Source organism: Coturnix japonica, chromosome 20 (assembly GCF_001577835.2).
Source record: "Coturnix japonica isolate 7356 chromosome 20, Coturnix japonica 2.1, whole genome shotgun sequence".
NCBI lineage: Eukaryota > Metazoa > Chordata > Aves > Galliformes > Phasianidae > Coturnix > Coturnix japonica.
The window spans coordinates 8,558,761-8,584,592 of NC_029535.1; the positions used below are offsets into that span (position 1 = coordinate 8,558,761).

General features: G+C 46.3%; 2 protein-coding genes and 1 non-coding gene across 16 annotated transcripts in view; all 3 read right to left on the bottom strand.

Annotated features, from left to right (window-relative positions):
- Window positions 1–2,982: 2,982 nt before the first annotated feature.
- DNAJC5 (DnaJ heat shock protein family (Hsp40) member C5) lies at window positions 2,983–16,575 on the bottom strand. The gene is made up of 6 exons (XM_015881807.1): window positions 16,417–16,575; window positions 10,419–10,486; window positions 7,568–7,703; window positions 5,356–5,569; window positions 5,069–5,240; window positions 2,983–4,470 (listed from the first exon to the last, which is right to left on the bottom strand). Exons 3-6 carry the CDS (start codon window positions 7,672–7,674, stop codon window positions 4,367–4,369), a joined length of 597 nt encoding a protein of 198 aa, XP_015737293.1. The 5' UTR covers window positions 7,675–7,703; window positions 10,419–10,486; window positions 16,417–16,575; the 3' UTR covers window positions 2,983–4,366.
- A 205-nt stretch (window positions 16,576–16,780) lies between these two features.
- Window positions 16,781–16,852, bottom strand: TRNAE-CUC. Its single transcript has one exon. It is a non-coding gene; the product is annotated as a tRNA-Glu (tRNA).
- A 247-nt stretch (window positions 16,853–17,099) lies between these two features.
- The window catches only part of TPD52L2 (TPD52 like 2), a 15,318-nt gene continuing 6,585 nt past the window's right edge, over window positions 17,100–25,832 (bottom strand). For 4 of the 14 annotated variants that reach the window (XM_032448652.1, XM_032448651.1, XM_032448650.1 and 1 more), the window contains 5 exons: window positions 24,461–24,562; window positions 23,499–23,537; window positions 20,038–20,079; window positions 19,072–19,120; window positions 17,100–18,859 (listed from right to left, as the gene is read on the bottom strand). In XM_032448652.1, the coding sequence (XP_032304543.1) occupies window positions 18,767–18,859; window positions 19,072–19,120; window positions 20,038–20,079; window positions 23,499–23,537; window positions 24,461–24,562 (325 nt within the window). In that variant the 3' untranslated portion in view covers window positions 17,100–18,766. Of the gene's footprint in view, window positions 18,860–19,071; window positions 19,121–20,037; window positions 20,080–20,680; window positions 20,708–23,498; window positions 23,538–24,460; window positions 24,563–25,832 lie in introns of all 14 variants that reach the window. The other 10 variants (XM_015881824.2, XM_015881821.2, XM_015881815.2 and 7 more) reach the window with 3 other exon arrangements.

The window sequence follows — 25,832 nt, forward strand, 5'->3', positions numbered from 1 at the left end:
GTCTCCCAGATGTTTGGCATTTGGCCTGTGCAAACATAAAGACAGGCAGCTTCCCCCAGCAGCTCCCTCTGGCACAGAACACATCCTTATGGAACACAAGGAGCATTGCGGTCCCAGCACTGAAGCTGTGAGTGCAGTGCATGGAGCAGAACACAGACCCTGCAGGACTTGGGCACTGACGACTCCTGCCACTGTGTCAGCCATCAGTTACTCCCCATCAGGGCACTGTAAGCAGCTGTTGGTGTAGCAGTGCACTACGAGGTGATCACTATAATACAGAGAAACGGCACCAAACGAGGAAGCGAGTTAAGCTCACACCAACCTTACACTACACACAGCGGAACTGGGGTTACATTGCAGTGCTCTGATTGTAGGATTAACACCCAGGGACAGCATTTGGAATTAAGAACATGAGGCAGGGGCTGCCGAGTGCTCAACCTGTCCAACATCACATCCAGCTGCACTGAGTGGGGAGAACTGCAGCACCGACCTGTCCTAAACGAGCCAGACATGTCAGTAACACTGAAGGGCAGCAGTGAGACCATGGGCATGAACTACATGAGAACAGAGTGCGATGCTCTGAGACACAGCCTGACAAAGCACACAGGGGTCCCCTCTGCACCACACCATGAAACCGCTTTAAGAATAGGACAGGAATGTATTTTATGCCAGGTTCCACCTGTCAACAGCCCTATAAGCATTTATAGGCTCTGATACAGAGGGCTGGGAGAAGCACATCCACCCCACAACTGCTCACACCTCCATCCCCAGCAGCTGGGTGCAGGCTGTGTGCAGCCCGGTCCCAATGAGCATCACACACCGCGATGAGCACTAATATCTAAAGCAGTTTAAAATAAAACAATATTACAGCTTTAAAAATAAGACTGAAAAGGGAACGTGGCTGGAAAACATCACTGCGTGGAATCGGCACAAACCTACACCGGATCGGACGCCACTGAGGGTTAGGTTTATATACAGATAAATAATTCAGAACATCCTACATACGTCACTAACTACATGAAAGTGGCATCTAATGCCCTTTGTTTGCTTCAAGTGAGAGTGCAGCCGGGCATCCCCAGCCAGGGCAGCAGCTCCCTGTCTCCTCCCAGGCCCTGCAGACACACAGAGGGGCTGCTGGGGGCCATCGTGCACCATGAGGAGCTGCAGTGCAGTGCAAGAAGTGCTGCCAAGTGGTTCCGTGCACTGGGAGGAGGTTGGGCTGCTGACACGGAGATCTCAGGCATCTCATAAAACAAATGATAAACTAACAGGGATGTGACCTTTACAACCAACAACAGAAAGCAAAGCTCAAGCTTTAATTCTGGCATTAGGCTGAGCAGAGGATGGCAGCGCTCAGGTGGAGCTTTGGCAGGAACCATTCTGTGTGTGCACAGTGAGCAGGGCTCAGTGCCCACCAGGCTCTGCTGCTTTGCAGCTCCAGCAGCCCACAGCCCAAAGTGCACCACATCTGTTCACCATTATTTCCAGCACAACTTCACTAGGATACATTTGGCCATTTGTTAGAGCCCAGGATGCTCTTAACACCTTATTGATGATGACACAACCAAGCAGACATTCACCTATTCCTTCAACAACTCAGGAACAAGTGCATTAATAACTTTAGATTCAGAGGTTTCTGAGTAACCTGGGCAAACCTATCAAAGAATCTGGATATTCATTTAAAAATGTGTTTTCTCCTCATTCCCCTGCGCTGCTCCCTTGGAGCACCCAGCACATCACACTGTCACTAACAGGACAGGACTAAGGTGCCATTCACACACCACCCACAGAACAGCTGAAAGGAACCCAACAGCTCTTAGAGAACTAAACCAGCACATTTATCCTGCACATCACCCTTAGCAAGTAGTGCAAAACACAGAGAAAGGAATTGCCTCAGCTCTGCTGTCAGCAGTCCCAGCAGCTGGTCCTTGTGCTACACACCTGCATGGACACAGTATTACAGCACGCTGTGTTAACTTCCTTCTGCTGGTTCTACTGACCCAACACACTCATTTACACAGCCACAAAGCAATACCAGCTCTGTTACCAACAACATGAAGGGACCCATGCAGCCCATAAGGGCAATTTTAGCCAGCCAGCTCTGAGGGAGGAAGCCTGCAGATCATTGTGCAGCTCAACACTGAGACATGGCATCAGGCAGAACCTACAAGGACAGCCAACCTGATGCTATTCAAGCTTTAAAACTGCTTTTCTTTTTAATGGATAGAAAGAAAAAGCTTTAATTAAATAAGGACCTTGAGCCAAATAATGCACTGCTGTCCTCAAGGCCACCCAGGAGAGAGTTTCTGAGTTAGAAGCATCTTCCAGTCACCCGCAGCATTTCAGGATGGAAGGAATTAACGAGTGTGTTACTTCAATCTAGTCAGTTATTTAGGAGTGTTTTGAATCTCTGATGTGGCACCAAAAGCATCCCTACCTGCAGCAGGCTCACACACAGGCAATAATCACCCAGCTCACAGTGCACGTGTCCCAACTCAGCACCCAGACTGCAGCGATAACGCTCTGCTCTGTCCAGCCTGCTCAGTGTGGCTTTGTGTCAGACTTGGTGTGCACTGCCACGTGCAGCTCATGCAGATGGAGTGAAAATATGTTCAGAATGGTTCTCTGGTAGGAGATCCCCCCCCTTCACTTCCCGGCTGTTTCCTACAGACTGACAGTGCTCTTTGTCCCCTTCCCAAGGAACACCTGTATCTCGTAAAAGAGCAGCATGAAAGACCTCAAATGAAACCTGGGATGGAAGGCTGCGAATAGCCTCTCCATAGAGACAGGTGACCAACAGGGAAGGGGAGATGGAGGTACAAAGGACAGGAGAAGCATTGTGATAGAAAACCATCAAGATCAAATTGAGGAGAAGGCAGTTAACTGCTAAACATGCCATGTGTAAGCTTACGAGTTTGCTGTTCCAGATCCCGACTCCGTATCATTTACAACAAGGTTATTAATAACAAAATATGCCAGCAATTCAGCAGCTAAAATGCCTATTGAACAGTTAAATCCCAACAAACAGCCGTTTCAAAGCAGTACTCAAACACGATTTGGCTTCAAAATAGCTCAGGAAACTTTGCAATCGTTTCCCCACCGTTGTTCTGAGGGAAAGAAGAACACTGGTGTAAACAAGTCTAAAGGTAAGACAATGTGCAAATCATACAATATCAACATAAAAAGTGTTTTGTTCTTTAAAAGCCATTTCGGTACTCCACAAAGATGCTTCATGAGAAAATTAAAGGGCTAACGTATTACAGGAACTTTATAAAACAACACAGAACACCCCACTTGTTTAGCAGTATCTCGGATTATTAGACAACGATTATAAAAGGAAAATCATTAACATTTATGCTGTCACCTACTGCCTGCATTTGACTCACTTGCTCAGTGAAAACCAATTAACCAGTTTCACTTTTAAGATTCTCATGCATTCAAAGAAGCTGCTCTATTTGGTCTTTAGCATTTCAGGAAAAGGATTGAACTCAAACCAGAACAGAATTGTGCTTGAAGTTAAAGTCCCACCGCCACCACCACGAGAACCCACTCACAGCTGCCTTGTGACGCCCTACAGTTTGTGGTTACACCATCACTGAAGATAACCCTTGTGCATAAAGAGCTGCTCATCAACTTCATTGTTCAAAGACCGGAAAGTCTCCCTTCTCGCTTCTCAAGGTGTATTTATTTAAGCTGTAAACCAGCATTAAAAGAGAATTTTAGCATTTTTTTTTGTTTGGTTCTTGGCTTTGTAAACTTGCTTAGGTAGCAACGCAGGAATAGAAGGAGGAATAAAAGAATTGGCTTGTTGCACCCAAATAAAAACCATGAGGTTATTTCTAAGGGTCTTTGACAGCTTGGCTGTATGAAAGTATGGTGGCTCCTGTGAAACTTTAAGTCTCATTTGAGGCCAGTACCACTGCTTAAAATGCAGAACGTCTCCATCACACGTACTGTGACAACTCGATACATTACACCACAGACATTGAACGTAACTCCATACATGCTATTAAAAAATAAACCAACAACAAAGAAAACAACCAAAAAAAAAAAAAAAAAGAAAAAAAGCCCAAAAAAATAAAACAAACAAAACAAAAAAGAGAAAGGAAACGTAAGACCGTAGCTAAACTGCTTTACATACTGCATGCTACAGCACTTCACGTATCATCAAGATACGACACTGAAAGGTGACAAAAGGCTGAAGGGATTACAAAATACTTTCAGCAGGTTGGAAAGCTGCCTTCTTACTGTGGCAGAATTTCTCCCCCTCCCCATCCTCTACTTCTAATGTTCATGATTCTAGTGTTGAGTTGGCCATGTATATATATATTTTTTTAATCCATTCTAATTACAGTGTTTCCTTAACTTAATTAAATCCATCAGTGTGGTAGCTAGGGTGAGAGTCAGCTGTGAGCTGGGTTGTCTCTGTGGCTGATGCTGGCTGTATCACAATAGGTGCGTCTGAGGCCTCTGAAAAGCAAACACAAAAGGTTTAGTATGCCAAGGCAGAGGGGAATAAAAAGCAGTGCTGTGAGCTTTGGTAAGCATAAGGTGCCTCTCTGCAATGCTTTGATAACACCATTGTCAGGGGGCGAGCAACTGCACCGTGCATCACTCGCTCTGCGTATTTCCATTGTCCTTATTGTTTCTTTTCTTTTCCTCCCCTTTTTCTTTCTTTCTTATTAACCCGTCCTTATCTCAACCTTGTGCTCTCCAACTCCCACCCCCCCAACCCTCATTCTGCTGCGGTGGGAGCGAGCAAATGGCTGCACGGTGTTTATCCGCTGCTGTTTAAAACCACAACGCTCACCCATTTCTCTGAAGCTGACCTGACCACGTTCAGTGAAGACCCACCAGGAGTTTTCAGCAACTGTATTTCTTTCTTGTTGTTACCCACACAACTGCTTAAACTCTTGTGCTACAGTTATTCCCCTGCAGGGACCTGTGCTGATCTCTCTACAAAGCAGGCGTCGCTCCTCACAGCACACAGAGCCCTCGGCCAGAGGCTGACACACTCTGAATACCAGAGGTTCTACAATCCCACAGCCCTCACAGCTGCATTACTTACCCCTTTCATCTGACTGCAACTGTGCCTCCAAGTCCTCTGGAGAGACGTAGTATTCCTGCTCCTCGCCTTCAGGAGGTTTAGGTTTACACTTCCCACAGCAGCAATTACAGCAGCAACACAGACAGCAGCAGCAGTAGCAGCCTGTGATGAGCCCACAGAACACGAACAAGGCCTGCAGAGGACAGAAAGCAAATTCCAGAAGTGAAAACAAATACGGTTTTCCAACAGAGTCCTTTAAGCATTTTAAATGCCAACCCAGAGCCATTTCTCTTTGTGCTTCAATTTACCTTTGCCCACCAGCTAGATAGCACGAAGTATGTGTTCACATTTTCTTCGCCAAACTGCTCTGCTACATACAGCCCCAGGGAACCGTATTTATCATAAATGTTTCGCTTTGTCGCATCGGTCAATATTGCATGTGCGTTATTGATCTCTTTAAATTTCTCTGCTGCTTCTGGATTATCGGGGTTTTTATCGGGATGGTATTTCAGTGCAAGTTTCCTGCCAAAAGCAAAAAGAGATTCTAGATTAGATGCTGGGATTTGGGTTCCTCCTGGCTTTTTTGTTGGGCTTTCTTCCAGTTCTGCTGCTTGTCACTGAAGGGAAACTCCCAAGTGACAGTTCAGAATATCTCCATAAGTACAGTTTCCTTCATGTCTGATTCACTCCCCTGTTGATTCCAAAACGCTATAGCACTATCTAGCTTAACTCACAGGATTGATTTCAGAGCATTGGATTAGACCCTAGGAAACATAATGGAAAAAAATAGGATATGGAAGACAAGAAGAAAGCACTTCACCCCTCAGCTCCAGCAATTTCCACCAGCAAGTTTTGCTCCTGATAAAGCAAAGGCCAAGTTAACAGAAAAGAAACGCACCACAAGTCTCAGATTCAGCATCAAAGAACAAACACAGGCACGCTACAACAACTCATCTACAGTGTCTGAACACAAAAATAGAACAGAACCACTTGTGGTTAATTCACCAGTTCCCGTGCAGGTACGAGGCACTTCAGTGCAGGGCTTGCTAGAATAGAACCAGCTTCAGGAAATCACAACGTACCTCCCCATATCATTCTAGATCTCTTTCAACTACTTTCAACAGCAGTTCGCAGTCACCAGAGATCACTGAACACAGCAGAAAAACTCAGATTAAGCACTGATAAACCTGCAAATTCAGACGCAGCCCAAAGCAATAAAAGAAATCAGTACTGGCCAAGCAGCTCCTGCCTGAACGACTGCAGGTTGAGTCATTTGTGCTCCGAAGGAGAGAAATGATTCAGAATAATAGTTCTAATAGTTCTGCACCACCAAAAATGGTAGGTGACCTGCAGGGATGTACCACGAGAGCCCCACGTCTGACAAACAGACAGAGGAGCTTGCAGACATTCACACACCACAGCTCCTCAGGAGGGAAATATTCAGATAAATGTACAAAAAGGATTTGTGCAAGCATAGGTTTGGATGCACACACAAACACACACATCACAGCATTCAAACAGTAAAGGGAGTGTGCACTTGAAACATTCATAAGTGGTAAATTATGCTGGTTGGGAAGATGACATTATTTAGGGCTGCCAAGAGTGACACCGGCTCGGAGAAGACTGAAACAACCATAGTTTTCATAATTAGAGGGGGGGTACATCAACTTAAAGAGGACTTATCTACTATCAGGTTCTGACAGCAATATTTTTCACATCACATTTCCTATGTCTGCACAGATCCCACATCCCACAGGTCAGCAAAGGACATTCCAGATCAAATACTAAAAAAAGAAGTGGCCACTAAAAGAGCAGAAGAGGCAACAAGATTAAATGAAGTTCCAGGTATGAATGAGGCAGCTACATTTCCCCCTTGAATCCAGCTGTGCCATTCTTCCAAAGCAGAAAGCCTTCTAGGTTTTCCCCCCATGAGGTAAAAAGGTTTTTCAGTCTCTTGTGCTAGAAGATGATTGTCCAAATGTGCAGCTGGAGGACTTGGAGAAGACAGAGCTAATCCTGGAGCAGTTTACTGATATGTTTCACTCAATAATTACTAGTGGTATGAAAAAGTGGCTCTGAAAGGGAAGAATTTCAGTAAACGCTGAAGATTAAAACAGAACTTCTGAAAGGAGTAACCTGAAGTAAAGAAGACTGCTGACACCTAGTGTGATGTTAAACACACTGCCACTGCCCAGGTAGCCCCAACACGACTGCAGCTCACTCTTACAGCAAAGAAAAGATTGCACGTAAGCAGGTCTGGAGGGAATGTGGGAAGGAAGAGAGGATGGGAACACAACTCTGTTGTTTCTTTAGTCAGTGTGAAACCATTCCATGTGCTTAAGAAAAAAGGGTTAAGAAAAACCTTCTTTTAAAAATAACTCCATGGAGAATAAGTGTTTTCTCATGTTTTTCTCACACAGATCTCAAATAAACCAAATGGAGACTATATGTAAATGCCTCACCTGTTGAGCACTTAATATCTGTTTTAATGGGTGGCAGATGCAAGACTTGAAGCTTTACCTGTATGACTTTTTAATATCATCAGAAGTAGCATTCTTGTCCAGTCCCAGCACGTGGTATAACGACTCTCCAGAGGTAGACAGCGAGCGTTGCCTCTGGTCTGCCATCTTGGACTAACCTGAACAGAGAAGCGTCCCTGCCCCAAAAAGAAAGAAAAAGATGAGATGAAGAAATGCTTAAACCAGAAAGAGCACAGACCTTAAAGAGATCAGCCTTGAAACTGGAGGCTTCGGAGTAAGAAACGTGTGAAAAATTCATGTTTTAGGTCTTAACGGGCTTTGAACAGAAGAGGCTCTTATAACATACGTGGAAGTTTAAAGGTTGCCAAAAAATCAACAGCTGAGCTACAGCTGTAAGACTCCCAAACACATCCCTATTTCATTTTCTTTCCTGGTCTTAATGTTATTTACTCCCAATAACACCTACATGAGTAACTGAACAATAGACAAGCTGCTGTTAGATGGAGGCTGCCTTCTGTACCACACGTGCACAGAGGTGAGCACAAAGTTCCACCTCCTTAACCAGGGCTTTCATTTGTATTCTCCACTGCATGCATTCCAGTCATTAAAAGAAAAAACAACCATCTCCAAAACCCCATTTTATCCCTGAAACCAGGCACAGCAGAATCCTTTAGCCAAAATCCAACAGAACTAGGCCAGTGCATCCCATGACAAGAGAGAGAAAACACCTGCCTGCTTTGGGAGGAGGCAATCTCCCCTTGTGAATCAAACATTTAATACATATGTTAGATAAATCCTGCAGCTGGAACTTGACTTAACCTCCTGCTTGACAATCAGACACGCAAGACTCTCGAGGTGTCCCCTGAGCCGCAGGCAGGCACGGTTACGTCCTCTAACATCCTTAGCAGCTTAGCATTTGCCATTCTTTAGCTGCAGAACTGCAGCAAGGATGAGCATTGAAGAGAAGACTATTGGCTATTTTTGGATTATGTCATTACTGTTAGCCCACACCAGATTATGCAGACTTTGAAAAAGATATTTAAAGCACCAGACTTTTCTAATTTAACCCTTTGTCTTATATAATAAAGCTAATAACTTCAGGTTTCAAAAGGCTACCTCCAAGATCTACCCTCAGACGTCCCGTTTTTCACTACTAAGTTCTTTATATGCTCTCAAAGCACTGATACGCTTCAAAAAACACCAGTTCTGTTTCTGCTAACACACAGGTATCATCATCATTCTTGTACATGGTGACTAAGAGGCACAGACACAGGCACCACACCTCCCCTGCACATCTCCAAGCCTACCAGTGACAGCCCAGGTGTAGCAGCTTTAAATTAGTTTAAGACTGATACCTGCATCCAGTTTCTTTAAATGGAACTGCACCTACTGAACTTGTAAACTCTCATCTAATTTCCTTCCAGAAGTCACTGACAGCTCCGGTGAGTTTAATTAAATGTTACCTAATAAGAAAGCTTATAAATTAATAATGATGGTAACAGCAACATTCAGATATATTAGAAATCTGGAAGGCAAATGTGTCTTTTTTCTTTTAAAAATACAGCATAGAGCTACCGAATCCAATCCATACACAAGAGGAGAGGAAATTTATTAAGAAATAGGGCACCCACAAGAGGCATAGCCCTCTGGGAGCAGCTTTTCACACCAGCAGCCTCCCTGCCCCCTCTACCTAAGCAGTCCCAGTACTGAGGTCAAAGACTGCTGATCCTGACGTCGAGCTGGTAATCTACCTAATCACAGCGCACAGCTGCCCTGTACAGCCTCTCCCACCCATGGCCAGAACCACCTCCTCTTCCTCACACCCATCCTGGGACCTTCTCTCAAGCAGCTCCTGCCATATCCAGCAGCATCCAGCCCAGGGAAGCTCCTCTATCACCCCATCACAGTGCTACCTCAAAGTCTGTCGCTCTATTTAGGCCTAATGAGCTTCCTTCCCAATCAGCCCAGCACACCCTGGGTGCACAGATGCTGCAGATCACAGGTACAGTCCCTGTGTTGATTAATCAAACCTGCACTGATACACTGGGCCAATGGGTTTGGTAAAAACAAATTCAGCTCGATCCAGCTGTGTCTGTCAGCCTGCAGGCTGCCTGTCAAGAATAAAGATGGACACAGGAATAACATTTCCTACTGCTACAGTTTTTAATCACTTCAATCTGAAAAGTTCAGGGTACCTGGGGTTCAGTGCAATGGGGTGCTTGAAGCTTCAATACCAGAATGAAAAGGGCACAGGCAGAAGAACAGAGGACAAGGTGCTAACTAGAATTCATCTGGGAAACTTGTTATTTAAAGGAACAGAACGGCCTTATTACGATGAACGTAACCTTTGGCTCTTCAAACATAGAACAGAATTAGAAATACAATAAAGCTGCGAGCTCTTTACATTTAGAGCACTCCACGAAACAGGATATTACCTATCCCACTGCTTTCACAAGTGGCTCTCATTCACAGCACCGAAAGCTGCTCTGTGTTTTTAAGGAGGGCTGCATCCAGCAGTAACAAGCCATCTGCTGTATGTTCTAAGCAAGCAGGATTCCCTCAAGAGGTTTCTCTCTGAAGGCTCTGAAGAAAGGTAATCCCCCAGATTAAACAGCAGTTTTTAACCATCTGTGCACCAGCACAGCCTGCATCAGTCAGCATGAACAGGAAACACACCTGCTGGCAGCACAGCCACACTGGGGTCATCAGTGCCATCTCAACAGAAAGATTTACATTAAATCTGATTGATGATCTGAAAACTGGCCTTAACATCTGACAGACATCAGTGGTAAACTGGGCCCTTTTACAGCTTTGAGCTTTGTTTCCTCAGTGTTACACTGCACGTAAATAAGCTGCCTTTTTTTAGCTATAAGATATACAAAACCACTCACCTGGTACCTGGTTTGCCTATTCTAAGCCAAGTGGTAGCTGCCTCCACACACCCCTGGAACAGGATCTCCTATAAAAGAGAAAACAAAAATAAATCCCTTTTCCACTGACGTGCTGAGGGCTCGTATCGAAGTTGTCATCTCATCACTTCAACTTAAGGCAGATCAATATTGAGGCCATCGGGTTAATGGCTGCAGTTGTACTCTCACACCGTCCCACAGCAGGATCAGCTGGCAGCAGGGAGCACATTCTGAGCTCTGTGTCTTTGGGTTTCCAAGATGCTTGTATTCACACATTGCCCTGTGACAGAAGTCCAACATAAAGTCAAGGTTATTTCTATTATCCGAAATGCAATGCAGTCAGTCTCCATGCTGTAACATATCCAGACGTGATCGGCTGTTAGACGAACATACAAATACTTTTAAGTGCAGACCCGGGGGCAGCGCTTCTATCTGTAGCTTCAGCCTCCGTTCCTAAACACACAGCCTAAATGAGGCAGCAGCACACAGACAGCTCTGAGCACAGAAACCATAACAACTGCTATCTGCTCCAGACTCCAGCCTTCTGCACCGTCGGCATTGGTGAAATAGCTGTACTTAAAACAAGAGAAGTGTGTTTTTTAAGTCTCGGTAATCTGTAATGTTGTTAGAGAGAGACTGCTAAAGGAGCTTAGCTGATGCAAAGGACTGCAAGCTGCAGCCAAAGAACCAAGTCTCACTTCAGCATAGAAGGGAGGGAACCTGAGAGGATCCAGCAGCACAAATCAGTGCTTCCAGTGGCCAAGGCAAAGCTGCACTGATGGCTGCAGGACAAGAGTAAGAAGAACTGCAAGTAAGAGAAGAAATGATCAGTTCATTTCCATCATCAATCCTTGTTTATTCTCTGCATCTTAAGTGTGAGGATCAGAAGAAAAGATGAAAGAAGGCTGACTATCAGCTAGCAGACGGGAAGGCCACATGAACACAAACTGGATCGAAGCCACAGCAAGAAGGTTTGTAACACAAATGAAGGGACACGCTCAGGAAAGTTGCCTGTTCTTCCATCTGTCTCACTTATACCAAAACCAGCTCTTCTAACCTCATTCGGCCCATATTACATTTCCCCACATGGACTGCAAAGCACTCAGCACCCCGTCCTCCCCCAGCCACAAGTCAGACAATCACTTTAGAGCCATCTCTCAGCCCTTAACACCTGCCTGCATCTGCCCCAGCTCTGTCAGAGCTGCTATTATCCAACAATCATGGAACGGAACTGCCAGCCCCCAGCCCCACACCTCATGGACACGTGTTGCATCACACTTACAGGTGATTAAAGAACTAACATCAAAAGCTGCTCACTACAGCAAGCTGCACAAGGTCCCTTCCAGAAGCAAGGCCTACCTCCAATCCTAAGCAGAGATAGCATCCACCATTAACAACTCAGGGGTTACACTGAAACTTGTAACAAACTTAAGGGCAGTGATACCAGCCTTGTTCCCCTAATTAGCTTAGCAGATTAAAATTCAGCCATGCAAGTCTGATGGCCAACCTGTTACAAAAACCTGTGACCTTGGGCTTACACAAGAGTGAGCCTCAAACCTCCTCTAGAATGGTTTCCACCCACAACCAAAACACCAAAGCACCAGATTCCCGTCTTCCACTCCCCCCCCCTCCTCACCTACATTAATTACTCCTTATAAATGTGATTCTTTCTGCCTTCCCTGTGTTGGGTTCATCACCTTTAGCAAAGCCACACCATGGTTTTATGGCACTACAACAGTCTATATAGCAGAGTGCAAGTGTCGCAATCCACACATGGCCATAAAAAACACAACTGCATCTGCTTACTCAGCTGCGTTAAAGTCTAAGGGAAAGCAGCAGTTCTTCCTGCCCACCTCCTTATTACCCTGGCTTCTCTATTAAAAAGCCTCTGCAGTGCTTGAATCACCGACTTCTCATTGCATGTGAGTGCATTGGAACCAACAGGAGACAGCACTGCTCGCTGCTGGGCACTGGATTCTTACAAGCAGCAGCTCCTGATCTCCGTGGTCTTTTCCAGCCTTAATGATTGTGACTGCAATGATCCGATGATTCTGCTGCTATCATTCGTGGGGGCAGATGGAGAGGCCCCATGGGAACAGGTGAGCACAGCAGGAGCAGGGAGCAACGTTATTCCACAACTGCTCCAACCAAACACACCGACCTTCCTATTAAAAAGCAACAAATAAGAACACAAAGCAGAAGCAAACAACAGAACGTATACAGCTGAGTTCCCAGATCCAACCACCCCAGCCATGGCACTCACAAGAGCAGCTAGAGCACAGCACCAGGACCCAATGGAAGCACCCTCTGAAGTTGGATCCTATTTTTTCCTCCTTTGTAGAGTAACTTGTTATCAGAAACCTACACCATCTCCCTTCCCAATCTAGACAGAAAGAAAGCAGCTTATTTTTCCCCCCTATGCACTTTTACCTTACTGATGTGGTCTTCCCAGCCCAAGGAAGGGAGTGCCTGTCCCACCTACCCCCCCATTGTGAGCGCTTCCATCCCAAAGGCTTTGCCTTTAGCCAAGTGGAAAGGCCAAGCACCTCTACAAATCCCACCTGCCATCTGCACAGCTGCACTTCCCCATTTCTGCTGGTGCAGGGGGAGGAGATGCCACCGTTTCCCCATTTCACTTCTCAAAGAAACTGCCAAAGAAATGGATGTGCTCATTTCCCCCTGTGATGAGCGGAAAGCACAAGCCTCCTTATGAGACCAAAGGTTAAAACGAAGCACCGTGAGTGTGCCATCCTCTCAGTTAGACACAAAGATGCCAAGGTCCCATCCAACCTAAGGCAGCCGGTGATTCCATCACTGTAAAAGAGGTTAAGGAAAGATTTTTGTTATGAGACCTGAACTGCCCACTACACAACCCAAACTTGTATGTATTGCTATGGCTGGGAAACACAATACACTCCTTCCCCACGGACACATGGTTGGTGCTGTGTGTGTACCTCATAATGTAGGTCTGTGACAGTGTGTGCTCAGGGCTCTGCTCGCTGCCTCTGCCACGTTCATTTGGCTCCAGACACCCACAGTGAAGGCCAGCGGTCGGCCAAGAGGCCTTCATCTGAACGGATAAACTCGTTGGTGTTTTCTAATTACACAGAACCATTTCATCAACAAAAAGATGCATCGATGGTTATTGCTGCTGTTATCTCACCCTGCAAACGTTCCATCTGCAATCCATGAGATGAGCTACATCCTCACAGCCCCGCTCAGCCCAGGCTATATAAATACAGACATGAGCCCATCAGCTAGAAATAATAAGGAAACTGAGAGGGGTGCCTGTCCTGCCCTACCTGGCTGTGACAACAGCAGCAAGGCTCATTCTGTGGCCTCATCCTTGCCAGCATGCAAAGAAAAGCCCCTCCTACATTGAGTTCTTCCAGTGGTGCAACTGGGATTACAAACACAGCACCTAAACATGCACAGATTTGATATACTCTTTTTTTCCCCACCTGATGCAAGAGCAAAGCCAGGAACCTGCCTGCTTTCTGTAGCTGATGTTTCAGCCCCATGGTGCTGAGTGCTGTTCAAGCAGTGCTGTGCTCACAACACAGTGGTGAAGCTGCCCCCATCCTTACAGGGTTACCATTAAACAGCAGTTTGCACACCCCCTTCATATAAGCAGCCTCGTAACAGCAAGGAAGGAAGAGTGGAAATCATCACCGGATGATAATTCTTAACAGCAAGAGGCTTTGTGCACAAGATACCAACAGCACAAGTCACATGAAGAAGCGTGGTTTTAAGATATGGGGCAGGAAATGGGGCAGAAGGGTTGTACCTACAGCACAGCTGGAGGAGACACAGGGTGCCAGCATCCAAGGGGCTCCATGCAGCTGCCACCCCATTGCAGGACCAGGAGCAGACATGGGGCCGCATCCATCGCCGTCCCATCCCACAGTCCACGCTGTATCCTGGGTAGCTGCAGCCACGCACCTCTGCTGATCCCAGTCACTGTCAAACTGAGTGCATCTTCCCCCAGAAGAAACCTCAGGGCCCTCTAAAAGAACCCATTTGTCCCCCATGAGCCCCCCAGGATCAGGAGATCAATGTTCTAAAGAAGAGATGCGGTTTGTCACCTGATTCTCATCCACCACTCAGAGCAATAAGGTGCTGCAGCCTCCCCTGTCACAGACACAGGCAGGTCAGTGTTGAAAGGAAAGCAAGCAGTCCTGCAGCTCAGGAGGAGCAAACAGGGAGCGAACCTGGAGCAGCCAAGCCTTGTGTTCCATGCCACGCACTGAGGTGGCAGAAAGTCCTGTAAGAGGAGCAAGGGCAGATGGAAGGGAAAAAGGGTATTTTTTATGCACCCTGAGATCGATTTCTCTTCCAGTCCAACCTGTGTGATCCCCCCTGTTTTCTCCCTCCTAGTGCACAATTAGAAGCAATTCATTGGTGCCATTGGATTTAGCACCTATTCCTCAGAGCCCTCAGGCTGCACCTCACCTGTTTCCATCCAAACTCCAACATCAAGGCCCAGCCACCAGCTGCCATTTAACCCTGTGCTGGAGTCATGGTCAGTGTGATGCTCCTACAGACACATGGCCCACATGAGGACATCAACCACCAGGCAGAAGAATCACTGCACACCAGTGCAACTGCATGTGTTTGGGCATGGCCTTCTTACAGCTGTACTGCATGAGAGCGGCTATTCAGCAGCATCTCCCACATTAACACCTCCATAAAAGCAAACCTAGAGATAACACTGCCTGCTTTGCTGGTCGGGGCCGGCTCTCACCTCGCTCCCAAGCAAGAAGCATCGTGCTGCACCCGGCCATAGAGCCAGCAGCACTGTGTCACCCAGCAGAGAGGTATCAATAAGGGATGAGCACAAAGGCAGAGCGCTGCCTCATCCCTCTGCTGCTCCTGGTTATACGGTGCATCCCCACGGCCTCCTGACCGGAATCCTTAATTCCATACGGCACAAATCAAGGGAATTATGCTGTGTCTGCAGGTTTCTGACTGGGAAGGTTTTTCTGGCCATACGTCACTCGTTAAGAGCATCATCATCTGAATTACGTGTAAAAAAACCACACTGAACGACGTAAGGAAGGGGAAGCACAGAGCACAGAGATCCCCCCCCTCCATTGAACGCCAGTCATGGTGAATCACTGCTAACACGTAACACAAACACTCTGCATTTAGGATTCACCTCTCCAGCCCCTGGGCTGTGTTCTATAGGGGTCTATAGGGGTCTATAGGGGTCTCTGCAGCCCCACGCCCCAACGCTGCTGCTTCCCCAGCCAAGCACTATGTGTGTGTTGGCAGCGGGAGGGCGGGATTTCCACCCCTCCCTCGAGCAGGAGGTTCCCATGGAAGGAGCCACAACGCCTCTAACTATTTATTATGATGATTATTTGTCTCCAGCCCGGCATAATGAAGGGATGCTTCACTACACACACAGCAGCTCGCTGGCCCCCCAGGGCACCCCCGGCCCGGCCCAGGCCCGTCAATGTATAACGTGGAGATGCCGGCACGGGGAACATCCCACTGAACCCGGTGCTCCCCCAGCCCCATAGCAGGCCCTGCTCCATCACAGCCCCATAGCAGGCCCTGCTCCATCACAGCCCCATAGCAGGCCCTGCTCCATCACAGCCCCATAGCAGGCCCTGCTCCATCACAGCCCCCTCAGGCCCCATCGCCTCAGCCTCTATTTAGGCCTCCGGTGCCTCCTCAGCCCCATGTAGAGCCCTGGGGGCCCTTTCCATCCCCACATCGCGCAGTGCCCCCTCAGGCCCCATCCACCCCCAGCCCCACATCCTCTATTGAGCTCTCATCCTCCTCAGCCCCACAGCGGCCCTTCATGCCGCACCTCCCCATCCCCACAGCCTCCATTGGGGTCTCACAGCCCCACACCATTCACCTCAGCCCCACAGCACAACGCCTCAGCCCACCCCCCCCCCTCCACAGCGGGTCGGGCCCAGCGCTGCGAAGCCAGGCCCGAATCGGGTCGGCACGGCGGCCCGGCGCTCACCTGCGGCCCACGGTCGGTCGGTCGGTCAGCGGGGGGCTGTGCAGCCCCGGGCGGGGCAGGACGGGACACGGCCCGGTGTGTGTGGGCGCTCCGCAGCACCGGGACCCGGCGACGCTGACCACGGCCGGGCGGGGGAGGGGCCTGCGCGGCGCGCAGCACACAGGGCGCATGCGCGCGCGGGCACGCGCAGCCCCCTCAGCCCCGCCTCCATGACGGGAGCGCGCGTGGGGGGTGGCGGGGGCGCGCAGAGTGAGCGTGGAATGGGGGGGAGGGAGCGCGCGTTGTGAGGGGGCGCGCAGCGGGGACGCGCCCTATTGCGGCACGGGGAGAAAAGTGGGATCTAAAGGGAGCGGCAAAAAGGAGCTTCCCTGACCGGGAATCGAACCCGGGCCGCGGCGGTGAGAGCGCCGAATCCTAACCACTAGACCACCAGGGAGGGCTGGTATTGCAGCTTACTGCATCGCCTATCAGCTGAAGCGGCAGAAAAGGGAGCAAAGTGATATTACCTGATGCAAACGTGGGCGCTGCAACATGAGCATCAGAGCATAAACGCTCCTTAATGCATTAATTAATGCTCCTTAATTGCTCGGTGCGCTGCAGGGATGCTCCGTGCTTTGCCCCACCAAGCTCCCTTAAGAACAGAGTTCAGCCCCATGACCCAAAACAAGACACAACCATTCACCCTGTTTTCTCCCAAAGGAATGCTTTATTGACAATAATTCCTCAGAATCGATCTGTGAAGAGAAACAGTTCCAGACCCAATCACCAGCCGTGCCCTACTCACCCATTCTGCTCCTCGGTTTGGAGGCCAGCTATGGTCAGACAGGGCAAGGCTGGGAAATAACATCACCTACTGCTATAGCAAGGCTGCCTGCTAACACAGCTGCTAACACACTGCGGGCCTGGCTCAGGAGGGGAGCAGGGCTGGGGATGTGGGGATTCATCAGCACAAAAGTGTCAAAACTTGCTTCTCTACGGGGTGATAAACCACTAAAGCTACCAGATATGTACATAGGCAAAGCCTAAAGACCTGAATAAGTCCCACTTGGCCTCTAAGGCACAGAATTGCTCACTCTAGGTGTTGCTAATTTGGAGGTACCTCGCCTAGAATAAGCTCAGGCCTCTGTAAGACAACTTGCAACTTTTCAGCTCCCACAAGCAATGAAGTTGGGCATCAAAAGAGCAAACCATGAGCTCCGGGAACCGGTGAGCTCTGTGACTCTCTGCTGGTGTTGTAAACCAAGGTTGCAGCTGGGGCTTTCAGCTGAAAAACCCAGTTACAGTCAGATGTACCAGACGAGAGGCCCACAGAGAGCAGCCCTTCCAGTATAGCACAGCACTGCTAGCGACAGCTCTGTCCTTTTTCAACCCAGCCCTGTTGCCAGCAGCCTTCAGAGTTCTTTTCTTCCAAGAACAAAAGCTGAGAAGGGAGAAGCAAGTTTTATACACCTGGGCAACAGAGTGCACCACTGAAAGCTTACACACAAACTGGCTCACAAGCATGCTGCTATTGGACGATGCAAAACTCCAGTGCTCAATATCCAGCTTTATAACCCTTACAGTCTTCTCTATAGGAACAAAAAAAACCATAAACAAGTAAAGCATAAAGTGATGTAAGGCTTGCAATTCAGTTTCAGAGTCCATTTCCCTAATATGATGCCAAAGCTTTTTTTTTGTTTGTTTTGTTTTTAAGCTTTATTTCTTTAAAGTTCATTGCATTTAAAAATAAAGATCTTAGTTCTGTTAAAGCTAGAGCATTAGTGTAACAACGAGGCAGCTGCTAAGTGAAGTTTCCCTCTTGGAAGCTCAGAAAAACAACTGTTTGCCCCATTTAACAGACTGCTCCAGTGAGAAGCAGAGGAAGCAGTTAATAGGAGAAGCCTGGGAGATTGGGGAGTAGCTGCATGGCAAGCCCAGAACAACAGCCAGAAGCTGAAGCTAAGATTCCCCTTCTCTTGTTTTCTCCTCTAACTGCCCTCCTCACACTGCACATGGCAATTAAACTGTTCCAAGAGACAACAGAAGCAGGAAAGAAAATGCTTTTTCTACACACCGGTGGCGTTTCTGAGCTACTTTAGGGAAACTCCATCTTCAGTGCTCTCCCAAAAGGACAGCACGGTGATACAATTCATCTACAAACTTTAGTGTAAAATATTATCTGTGTACAAAACTTTGCATTCTCTTTATTTGACATAGATCCAGCAGCAGTGTCTATGAATGAATGATGGATCTCTCCAGACTGGCTCTCAGCCCCTTCATGGATTTGCATGTTGTTGCTGTTGTGAAGATTTGGGATGGAGGAGGTTTGCTCTTGGAGTCACGCACGGCTGTGCAAAGCCACACTGCAGGTCTAGAAAGGAGCGTTGTCCTGTGGAGCCTTGTCTCCAGCTGAGGGGGACTGGAGGCCATCAGTGCTGTTTTCCCTGCTGCCCACAACTCTGGACTGAAAGGAAAGAATCTCTTTAGGATAACAAGAAACCAGTAGTGAGATTACCAAGACAATCTCCCTCGTCAAGGTCAACTACTACAGAGCAAAAACTGTGCATCTGAGAAGCCCTTTGCCTAAATAGTAGTTTACAAGAAAAACACTACAGAAATTGGAATTTCTGCTTAGGGCTTCACACTGTATATTTACAGGACAAAGCAGATAGTTACCTTTATGGTCCCAACCCTGTCTTCAAATGACTTGAAGGTTGCAGAATTCCTTGAAGAAAGATGAAAACAATAAATAAAAAATCAAGACAAATTAGCTCTTAAGTAAACCAAAGCACAGTGTGCCTGGGCTCCCGGCCTGTTCCCATGCAATGCCACAGCACCCACAACACTCACAGCTCCTCACCCTTAGCACAAATGTCTCAAAAAACCCCCACATACAAACTGAGAAGGAAAACATTTCTGCCACGTGCAATCTACTCAATTGCATAAGCTAAAAAGTTGAGGGCAAAAAGTCCCAGCTGGCTACGGAATCAATGCACAACCCATAGAGAAACTAGTCCTCAGTCCTTCAACTAAAAACATGCTTTCTTAATTAATGGAAATGAAAAGCTGAATAGGGTTTCAAAAAAGGCTTCATTTTCCCACCTGCAGGCAGGAAGGGGGAAGGACCATGTGCTTGAGCCCATGGGCAACTCTATTATTGTAAGTGTAGTCATAACATCAGGAACCACACATAAAAATCAGCAAATAGAGCCAGGTCAGTTGTTTGGTGCTGACACCACCTAATGCACCACAAAGGCACTATGAGAAGAGCACATAGCTCCCGAGGTGGAGACAGAAGGCTTCAGTTAGGATTCAGTATTAGCAATGGCTGTGCTGTAAATGGCAAGAACAGGGCTGTAATCTTTCCCTTCCTGAGACCTCTGAAAGCTGCAAACTTCAATTAGACTTTGATACACCTGCAACGCTGCACTTAGCCCAAAAGCAATGCAGGTGCTAACAGCCATAAAGGGAGATGGAGGGGGAAAAAAAAGGCCCTGATTTAGTTAAACTGCAGTACAGAGATACCCCATAATCCCAGCAGGGAACCACTCACACAAATCAGAACCAAAAAAGCCAACAACAACATTCAGCTGTCACCTCCCACCAACCCCACTGAGGAAACACAGGTGTTTGTGACATTACCTCATTGCTGGCATACTTATCGAGTGGCGAATGGAGTAACTGCTGCTCGGAAGCATTCAGAATGAGGAGGAAAAGGTTAAATGACAGTTTGAAACAGATGCCACATACAAGCAGCACGCCCTTAGTCCCATCCATACACAGGTTGCTGAGGATAAGCATGGAGCTAAAATCCCTCTCTTCCCCTTCTTGACAATGCAAAAACTGAAAGCTGTGGCAGCCCCAACAGGACAAAAAGGTGCACAACTGGTTTGTCTGTATGGAGCTACTCAGATGAGTGGATTTTTACTAGTGATGGTTCCTGCCAACCAGCTGTCCCAATACAAAGCTGACAGAGACTGAAAAAGCACGCAGTAAGTGCTGCCAAAAGGTATGCTGAGTATAAAAAAGATGCTGTCAAACCAGCAAGTTGTTAGAAGTTGCTTAGGAGTTAAGAGCCTTCTATAGCTGCAGCTGTACCGTATGGTAAGCACTGCAAATCGCAACCACAATACCAAAGTAAATTGGCAGGCACAGGACTGAGCTAGGTTTCTCAATCCATGTCAAAAGCATAAGCACGGCTTAAATTATCAGCTTCCCCTTTAACGCCTGCAAGGACTTGGCACAGATACATCTGCTCTGAGAGCAACCTTGGAGAATATCTTACCTAAAGGAATGCGAGAAGGGGTGAGCCCTGAGAGAAGCCATTGACAGCAAAAAGAGAAAAGGGAAGCAACAGTTAAGCACTTGTGCAGGTCTGAATGCTAAATGCAAGGCAGCTGAGCAGGGACACAGTCGCAGGATCATGGGACAGTAAAAGTCATCTCCCTAAGAGGAAGGCTCTCAAAATCAATTAGAGAAGTGAAAAAAAAAAACAATTGCTTTTCACTAACTCAACCCAGACTAAGTGGTTTTGCAGATGACGATAACAGCACCTAATCACACTTACCCACCCACTGCTTTTACTTGAATTTTTTTAGAGCCTGTTTTCCTAAGCTAAGGCTTTTACCAAGCACTGGCTGATTTGATAATAACATTTCCTTCCCTTCTGAGCTGTGCCACAAGGACAGCAGGGCCAGGCTTTCTGGCTGAGACCTCCCGTAACAGCAGCCTGCACCGGGTGCCTGCGTGTTACCTTGCCAAGCCTGCAGATCTCAGAGTTACAGCTCAGAGAACAAACAGATCTCAATGTAATAAAGATAAGAGTGTCTGGATAAGAGGTATCGTGCATATTCAGCACACATACGCACAGTATTATTATTTGCCAGCACGTTACCAGTTTCCACATCTGATTTGCAGAGCAGCACTGTCTCAGTCTGAAGTTACAGACTAAGCTTTCCTGCTGCTACTACTAGGATGTTTTGAAGATGCTTCTCCTTCTAGAAGCAGCATTTTATTCTACTTAAATATCATTTTTGTCTCTGCAGCTGGAAGCAGTTTAAGCAAGTTGGACGTGAAGTGCTTGGCAAGGAGCACAAGGGCTTTTCCTTCCAGCCAAAGCAACAACATTAGGCTTTGGGATCTCATTTCCCCTGTATCCAAGTTGGCCCCTTGGCAACACAGACTCCTTGAGCTGCTGTCTGTGCGTGTGAAATAAATTAAACTTCCTACTTGCTCTTTGTTAAAGGAGAAGAACGCAGATAACACGTCCATGCAGCATGCTGCTCTGCATGCAATGCCACAAGCACTGGTAGACCTGGAGACATCTTGGCAGTAACCATTTTTCCTCCAATCGTAAGGATTTAAAATTGCTGTAAATTCAGGAGTTTGGGGGCTCCATCTTACAATAAATGTGCTTGTAGTATTATAGACAGCAGCGAACTCAATCAGCCAACACAAAACATGCTGGGAGACAAAAGCACAAAGCAAGCTATTATCTGACAAAAAGAAAACACCTTCCATTTGCAGTGAACTGGGGTCAGTAAGATGCAGGAACAGAACACCTAAAAGCCAATTTACTTTTCAAATGGAAGTGGAGATAACAGAAAGAGCCGAATTGGCCAGGACTAAGAGAAATCCCACCCATTAACTAAGCTGTTTTCTTTACATGTGGCAACCTAATAGAGCAACAACACTAATAAGTACATTTAGTGGATGCTTATTACATTAACTTCACGATCTCTCCTTGCAATTGTAACAGCCTTAATATTTAGAAGTATTTTGACCAGAATGCAGCAACTCTCAAGATTTAACCCAGGGCCGTGTTACTGTATTTCATACCATTTCAGCCCGCTCGTTTCTAATGGAATTATGACTACGCCCTCTGCATATCTAAGGAGATTGCTCATTTATCACACCTTCCTTGCATTTATCAACCGGTGAAGGCTGACTAAACAAGGAAATCCCTTCTGTTATCTCAACACTTCCAGCGCTGGAACATAAACCTTCGTTACGTGTCAATTTGTAGTGGAAAGGGAAAAAGCAAGTACAGTAACTGAGGCTGCAGTGTTGGCTATGAGATCTGGAAGAGAGATTCTTGGAACACAAAGACCATCCCCCAGCAATCAGAGAAGGGAGCACAGCAATACAAAACACGTCACTCTGGAAGCTCTGATTGCTTATCAAAACCATGTACAGTTTCACCTGGCTGGGGTAGAAAAGGAGCCAGTTCCTGCAGAAGCTTAAACTTTGTTCAGAATTACAGATATCAAGACTTGAATACAGCAGAGAGAATTTATCATTACTGTGTTCCACATATACCAAGCAAATCCTCCTGAAATTAATTTGGCAGGGACAGCCTCAAGTTAAAAGACAAAAGCTGCCTTTGTTTCTTCATACATCACCCAAAGTATTATCTATAAAAGGAATATATGTTTTGAAATTGATGACTAATGCTGAGCAATGCCATGTTGGCCATGATGGCCTGATGTGTGAGCAGTGGGCTGGGCCAGTACACACCAACAGCACTGCTTCCCACTGTGACTGTGTCAGCCCACCTCCACCTCCAGGACTAAGTTCCACTCCTCTCTGCACCGCGCATCCCTCCCTCCATCAGCTGCCCAACCATTTGTGTAGCCACTGGCACACACTGCACTTGTTCTGCCAGTGAAGAGATGCCATGCTGATAACACTGGTCCTGCACATCTTCTTCTGGTGGTAATGCTGGTTCAGGAGCTCCCCATGTGATCCATAGAGTACAGTTCTCGTTACTTTGCTACAAGAGCCTGACCAGACTGCAAGATTTGGAAGTGTACTTCACTGTGAACATCTTAAGAAGAGCTATTACCACACTGTAACATGTTGAGTCAGCTGATGTCACTGATGATTATACATAAATCTTCCCATAAAAAAAGGCAGTTTCCAGGACATAAAAATTAAACCTTGAATACTGGAAGGAGAAGGAAGTCATCTAGTCCTCTGCCAAATTCAGACAAGATGCTGAATACATTCACCAATTTTACCCTCCAGGAACACAGTAAATGACTCAGTGGGCAGAGATCTAGAACAAGACAACACTATGTGATCAGAGGCCAACACGTTCTTACCACTTGGGTAATCCCAGCCACAGTGGAATAGGAAACTCCCTACAAAGAACAACAACTACCAATTCAGTCCAAGATCTGTAACACTACATTGAATTCAAGCTCTAAGAATTCTTCTTTAGTCACTTAGATAGATTGTAGGTTCAGAATTAACTCTCAGTTCCAATAAAAGCATCAGTAAGATATTCCACGTGCAAAATTTGCACAACACCATTAATGAGGAAACAACCTTTAGCTCATATAAATCATCAGTTCTAACCTTCAGCTCCCAGAGCCAGAATTCCAGCCAGCAACTGAGGGAATCAGCTCTTAAATTTTCAGCCAAGAAAGTTTTAAACATGCAGCTACTTCAGCTGCCACCTAAAGGAATTTACACAACCACCAACCATGATTTTAATGTTATCATATCTTCTGCATCAGCTCATGTCTTCCAAACTACATGACATAACCACGCTCAGAAGGCATGCTGCTCTTCTTCCTAGAAAGCTGACATGTAGGAATTGCATGATAAGCAGCATCCAGACTTTGTTTGTTGTAAAGCACACAAGAATGATCCCGTTCTAATCTTAAGCTGTGAGACTGAGAAAACACACCTCCATCATACAGAAATGAATGGAAAAAGCAAACTTTAATACTAATTTCTTATGCACGGTGAAAAAGCTGCAGTGAAACTATAATAGTAAAAGAGGGAAGGGAGCTAAGAGTGTTCTGCTGGTTCTGCTGAGTGGAATCACATCGTTAAATGCCTTGGAATGGGGTTAAAGACTGGTTGGGGGGTAAAAAAATAAGTGTTTAATCTGTTGTGAACAATGATGTGCAGGGCCACACATAAGAAGGTAGTCCATCAACAGCAGAGTGCTGCCAACTAAGCAGAAAAAAATGGAAAAAAGCCTAGTTATTGTTTAAAGCCTCATTACTGTTTGAAACCGAGATCAAAGCACCAGAATACAAAACAGAAACCTTACCTCATGTCCCCAAGTTTCCTGCTGATAACAGAACCTACATTGGAAAGGGCTGCTGAAGTCTTCTGGCCTGCTTGAGAAAGGGTTTCTTGAGTCTTCTTATAACTAAGTGAAGAAAAGAAACAACATCCAGTAAGCTGAACTAACAGGGTTAGGTTGTGGAAATGAAAAGCATCCCCCAGTTTTAAAAAGGAGCCCACGTTAAAGGAAAGAAGCTAGGTTAGTGAGCTGTACTAACTTCACTGAAAGAGCCCCCTCCACTCTTACATATAGCAGTCTTGAAGTTATAAGAAAGCAACAAGTGCAGGATGAGCCTTTCCATACACTCACTTCAGTTACGTTACCATCTTGATCACGCAATCTTAAATTTGACAAATAATTGCAAAAAAGAAGAAGAAAAGCCAATTTTCCACATGGCAACTCTAATGCTATAGCAATGTAACCTATTTGCTCCGTTAATATATTTTGGACACCGAGAAAATTAAGCGTAGGAATCCATTCTATGATATGCTTGGAGCCCTGAAGAAGCAAGTAATAGGTTGTGGTGTCAGGGTATGGAGGACAGAGGCAAGACTAAGATCAATGTACAGAAAAAGAAATGCAAGAATCAGCATAACCTCTATAACCAGTTTAGAATTAAATTGGTAGAGAAGTTTCCCATCAGTTACCATTAACCACAGTAAATAAGTCTGACATCTTGCATTTATCAGCTGATTACATTTGAGTTTATACAAGTGCTGAAGAAGTCAGACACTTGAGAACCTTTGTTTCCATCCAATGAGACACGTTATAGGAACAAAAGTTCTTCAAGGCAGTTTCTTTAACTGATTCACTCCAAGCTATTCCACAGCAGGCGATTAATATCCACATTTAGGGCATTCTTACAAGACTCAGTCTTAAAAACAAGTTTTCTTTTCCTAAACACATGAACCTGAGATTACTTTTTTGCCCAGCTACATTGAGCAGAAGGACATTTATAAACAGAACAGAATAGAATACCCCAAGTTGGAAAGGACCCATGAATATCATCAAGTTCAGCTCCTGGACTCACCTTAGCACCCTACTATTCCCATCTCTGAGCTCTAAGGCCTGAAGCCCCATAACAACAGCTGTATCTACTTCTCATTTGCTCCAAACAAAACAGTGGGAGGCAGTACTACAACACCTGAACTAGATTCAAGCAATGCCAACTACAACACGTTTGTTTCTTTTGCTTTCTGGTTTCGTTCAAGACCACAGACACATGTTTCTGAATGTATTCCCTATTGCAATAGCTGGGCATGAATCCTAGGGCCAAAGCTTCTTCAGAAGAGGAGCATGTCAGCTCTCCCCTTTTGCAGTCTGGCTCCCTAAGCCCTGTCACTTACAGCTGTCT

Bases quoted from the DNA above. Each gene is read 5' to 3' on its own strand.
- DNAJC5 (XM_015881807.1), bottom strand. From the start codon at position 7,674: ATGGCAGACCAGAGGCAACGCTCGCTGTCTACCTCTGGAGAGTCGTTA. The intron at 5,570-7,567 runs GTAAAGCTTCAA...TGCTTTTGGCAG, and splicing joins GATATTAAAAAGTCATACAG to GAAACTTGCACTGAAATACC. The intron at 4,471-5,068 runs GTAAGTAATGCA...TTTGCTTTTCAG, and splicing joins GTTGCAGTCAGATGAAAGGG to AGGCCTCAGACGCACCTATT.